The sequence below is a fragment of the Echinops telfairi genome, unplaced genomic scaffold (genome assembly GCF_000313985.2).
Source record: "Echinops telfairi isolate 266 unplaced genomic scaffold, ASM31398v2 ScPeMD7_41;HRSCAF=154, whole genome shotgun sequence".
Taxonomy (NCBI): domain Eukaryota; kingdom Metazoa; phylum Chordata; class Mammalia; order Afrosoricida; family Tenrecidae; genus Echinops; species Echinops telfairi.
Window position 1 is genome coordinate 1,670,548 of NW_022103939.1, and position 5,169 is coordinate 1,675,716.

General features: G+C 38.7%; 1 protein-coding gene across 1 annotated transcript; it reads left to right on the plus strand.

Annotated features, from left to right (window-relative positions):
• The first annotated feature begins 2,335 nt into the window (after positions 1-2,335).
• On the plus strand, positions 2,336-3,292 carry LOC101661382 (olfactory receptor 52H1-like). Its single transcript, XM_013008428.2, has one exon. The coding sequence runs from the start codon at positions 2,348-2,350 to the stop codon at positions 3,290-3,292; it is 945 nt and encodes a 314-aa protein (XP_012863882.1). The 5' UTR covers positions 2,336-2,347.
• Positions 3,293-5,169: the final 1,877 nt, after the last annotated feature.

Consider the following 5,169-nt stretch of genomic DNA (forward strand, 5'->3'; position numbering starts at 1 on the left):
TTGATGTGTGTATGGATTGGGATAACAGTTGTATGAGCCCCTAATAAAATGTTTAAAAAATTAAAAAAAAAAAAAGTTTTCTTCATGAAATTCAGAGTAACTTTGATGATGAACTCCTTATACTATTTCACATTGTTCTTTATGAAGCATCAAACATTGCACAGCATTCTGCTCTGAAATTCCCTAGGCTCTGTAAAATCAGGGATATCAGGATACCCATTTCCATAAGGGGAGAATTAAGGTGGTTCTGCACAGATTACAGTTCCAATGATATCTTTTTCTTTATCCGCTACTTTTCCATAGCTCTTCTGAATCCATTACTTCTTCCTGGTGTGAGAGAGCAGCATGAAAGAGCATTGATTGCAGGATCAAACGATACTGTCTTTGTCCCAGTACAGGTGAGAGCCAGTGGCACTGGAAAGCCATTCATTCAGAATTTCAAACCCACCAGGCGCTCTGCCCGCAAAAGGTAAAGCCATCTACTTCCATAAAGATTTAGTCTCATAAACCCTGTCTCTGTTGCTGGGAGTCAAATTTAACTCAATGGCTGCTTAACTAAGATTAATTCTTAAAGCTTCAGTTTCTATAACAAAAATAAAAGAAGAAAAAGAAAACAAAAAATAGAGGGATACAAATACATACAATGTAAGAGGAATCTTATTAAAGTACTACTTTCTGTCGAATAGGGTCCGTAGTGGAGTCTATATAATTGGTTATTTTAATTGCAATTTATGAGGGGTAACCCACCCAAACCAAAATTGCTCTGGGAGGAGTAGAGTTTTAATAGTACACATTTCTCCCTGTTGGCGAGCATTTAGCAACTCACATGAGTTAGAGCACCCAGTGGCATTGCCCGGGAAGGTTCTTTCTGGTCACAGTGAATTTTTTCATAAAGGCAGTTTCACTCGAACCTCCTTATTTGTGATGGCCAATTTAAGAGAATAGCATGAGGCTGTGAAATTCATTTCCTGCTCTGGAAAAATGCCACAGAAACGGTTGTGATGTTGAGCCTAGCTATGGGGAAAACTGAAGTGTACAGTGGTTTTCTCATTTCAGAAAAGGTGCAATGTCCATCGGTGAGAAACCTTGTTCTGGACATTCTTCAACTTCCCGAACAAATACAAATGTCAACTGATAGTTCATTTGGAATTCATTCCACCAGGTCAGACTGCTAATAAAGCTTTCTATTTAGAGATTCGGAAAAGATTGTGTAACAGTGTGCAACAAACTAGGCCTGATTTGTGGCAAATGGGGGACTGGTTTTGCCTCCATGACAATTCACCAGCTCACAAAGCCATCTCCATGTGCCAGTTTTTGGCATAAACCAGCATGCCTCTCTTGCCCATTCCACCATACTCACCTGACCTCGATGTGTGTGACTTCTTTTTGTTTCCCAAAATGAAGAGGGAAATGCAAGAACAGCAATTTATCTGTTTAGAGGAGGTGAAGAAAAAAAACGAGGGAGGTGGTGTCAGCCATCAAACACATGAGTTTGAAAAATGTTTCCAAGAATAAAATTGCAGATTTGACAATTATATTCAGTGTAATGGAGAGTCCTTTGAAGGTGATAAGGTTGTTTTGTTAAAAAAAAATTAATACATAGCTTTGAAAAATAATCCGGGGTTTTTTGGCACCCCTCATATATTATATTTGTTTCAACAATGTCTCTATGTAAAACTTTATGACACTGATTGCATTATTTGCGTGGAGTAACCATTCTCACTCTTTTTCCTAGATTTTGCTTTCTCATTAACATAAATCTAGTGTCCTGCAGTTTCTTACCTAGTCTCCCAAGTTACTGTTTCAATTTGATCCCATACAGATAGACCTTTAAGGAACACAGCACTTAAAGCCGACTTCTTTACAAGTTTTTCTAAACTACTCCTTTATTTTAGGTGGACTTCAGGAGATATTTTTGTTTAAGGTTAGGAGTATGTAATTATCTGCTATCTTTTTGTTTCCATTTTTTGTGTCACTCTGTTTTAGTTTCTTCATATTTCTTCCTGTGATTAGATTATTTCCTCTACACTTACATAATGTATATAACAAAAATTAAGTTGTCTCAGGGATGACTCAATCATTACAATTGCCACAGGGTCAATACTGTTTAAGGAAGATCAGAGAAAATGACTGAGAACTAGTATCAGGAATATGGAGTCTAGGAAGGGTTGGTTGAAGGAATAAGCACTGTTCATGATAGGAATGGGAAGGGCTTTCATGATATATAGGGAAGAGAAGAGCCCAAGGAGGGATTGTTGGGCATAAGTCAGTAATTACTGTACAATTGTCTAATGTTTATTTTATGCAATTTTGTTTTTAGGAACAGAACCTATTCAGTCAAACCTCAATGGCCATGTACAACCTGAGCAGAAACAATGCAGGTGCCTTCACCCTTTTGGGCATCCCTGGACTAGAACTGTATCATATCTGGATCAGCATCCCTTTCTGCTTTGTGTATCTTGTGGCCTTTGTGGGCAATAGTATCCTTCTCTACCTTATTGCAGTGGAGCGCAGTCTTCATGTACCTATGTTCTTTTTCCTTTCCATGCTGGCCATTACTGACCTCATATTATCTAACACGTGCGTCCCTAAAACCCTAACCATTTTTTGGCTTGGTCCCCAGGAAATCAGTTTTCCTGGATGTCTCACCCAATTATTCTTTCTGCATTACAGCTTTGTCGTGGACTCTGGTATATTGTTGGCCATGGCATTTGACCGCTATGTGGCCATCTGCTCCCCTCTGAGATATACCATGATTCTGACTTCCAGGACCATTATAAAAATTGCTCTAGGAATCTCTTTTAGAAGTTTCTGCGTTTTGGTCCCGTGTGTTTTCCTTGTGAACCGTTTACCCTTCTGTAGGACACATATCATTCCCCACACATACTGTGAACACATAGGTGTTGCTCGCCTTGCCTGTGCTGATATTTCCATCAATATTTGGTATGGATTTTGTGTGCCTATGATGATGGTCATTATAGACATTGTCCTAATTGCTGTGTCCTACACTCTCATCCTCTCGGCTGTCTTTCGTCTTCCCTCTCAAGACGCCCGCCAGAAGGCCCTGGGCACCTGTGGCTCTCATGTCTGTGTCATCCTCATGTTCTATATCCCAGCATTCTTCTCCATCCTTGCCCATCGCTTTGGACATAATGTTCCTCGTACCTTTCACATTATGTTTGCCAACCTGTTTGTAATCGTCCCACCTGCACTCAACCCTATTGTTTATGGAGTCAAGACCAAACAGATCCGGGACAGAGTTATTCTTCTGCTCTTTCCTAAGAGTACCTAGTGACATTCACCTGCAGTCTGGAGGAGGGCATGTTCCTAGTAACTGTTAGGCCGAGAGTGAGCCTATAAGCAATGGTCCCAAGAAAATGAAAATGAGAAAATTCCTTATTATTTCTTTATCGATTTTATTTTCTGGTTATTTTAGGCAGAAATGTAATGATTAATTCTGGATATAGGAAAATGAATTCTAAGTATGTGGTTATTATTGATAGATGCCACCTAGTTGGCCCAAACTAATAGTGATCATGTGCAAAACAGAGTGAACCACTGCTCAGTCCTGTGCCATCATCACAATTGTGTGACAATGGAGTTCATTGTTGCAACCATCTGCCCTCTCTCTCTTCAAAGGTCATCGTTATCCAAGGACTGATCTCTCCTGATATCATGTCCAAAATATGTGAGACAAATCTTTCTATTCTTGCTTCTAAAGAGTATTCATTCTGGCTGTATTCCTTCAAAAACAGATATTTTTATTCAATTGCCAGTTGATTGATCTTTCCATGTTCTTCACCAACACCATCATTCAAATGCATCATTTAAAATTTTTTATTTATTTTCACATGTACATGAGGCGATTGAAAGTAGCATCACTTGAGCCAAGTGCATCTTAGTCTTCTAAGGGACAGCTTTGCTTTTTAACATTTTAAAGAGGTCTTGTCCAGGAGATGGGCCACAATCTATGTCATGAAAGTGACCATCATTATTTTTTATCACCTTTCCCATGAGAATTGATTGTGGATCTAAGCAAAACTATCTCACTCTCAACTCACTGCCATTGAGTAGATGCTATTTTATAGCGACCCTATAGGACAGGGTAGAACTGCCCCTGTGAGTTTCCAAGACTGTAACTCTGTATGGGAATAGATAGCCCTGCACTTGACAAATTCACTCTTTTCTCTAAATATAAGAGAGGCAAATGACCTTTTTTTTCCTTCTAGAAACTGGAACTATTTGCCCTTCCTTGTTGCTTAAAGCGGAATATAGAACAATCAAATACAAGCAATGAACTGTTAAATGTATTTTTTTAATTATAAAGATATCTTTAAGTATTCTGAATTAGTTTTTACAAGTTTATTCATCATGGTGACTCATTTACACATCATAGTAGATCATGGCGATTTTTTATTTGGTTGTTGGTATCCTGAATACTTGGCCCAGAAACTGAAATTTGAATTGATAGTCTTACTTTTTGCTGTAGGATATCAATTACAGAACTTCTTCAAAAGAAAAAGCACAACCAAATGACAGTGAACTCATATCTATTGACATTCAACTATGCATGGGAAGGAATGGAGTGTTCCAGCAAAGAGACGGAGAGGGGCAGATGGGTAGAAAAAAGCCACCTTTATTGGAGCTGCAATTCTCCTGTTTCTCCCATGGAGCCATAAATGGCAGACAAACTAGGAGGAAAACTCAGCGAAGATACAGAAGATCTAAATGCCTCAATCAACGACTCAGCTTCATAGGCATACACAAAGCACTACCCCCACAGCAGCAAAGTATACATTCTTTTCCAAAGCTCATAGTCTTCTTTATCATATAGACTACAGTTTAGACCACGTAGCAGGACTCAATGAAACTCAAAACGCTGAAATAACACCAAGCGTTTACTCTGATCACAATTTTTAAAAAGCAGAAACTAATAATAGGAATTGGCTAGAAAGAAAAAATCAAAAACATAGACCCTGAATCCACATTCCTTAAAATATCACTGGCTGATGGGAGAAAGGTATTAAGGATGAAAGAAAGGTATCCTGAGAAAAAAAAAAAAAAGAAAGGTATCCTGAGAATCAATTTCAACATTGGTCATGCACTAAGACAAAATTATGCCTGCTCAGAAGCAACAAAGCCCACATGGAAGAAGCACACCAGCCTATG

Coding starts and splice junctions, on each gene's coding strand:
- LOC101661382 (XM_013008428.2), top strand. CDS start 2,348: ATGGCCATGTACAACCTGAGCAGAAACAATGCAGGTGCCTTCACCCTT.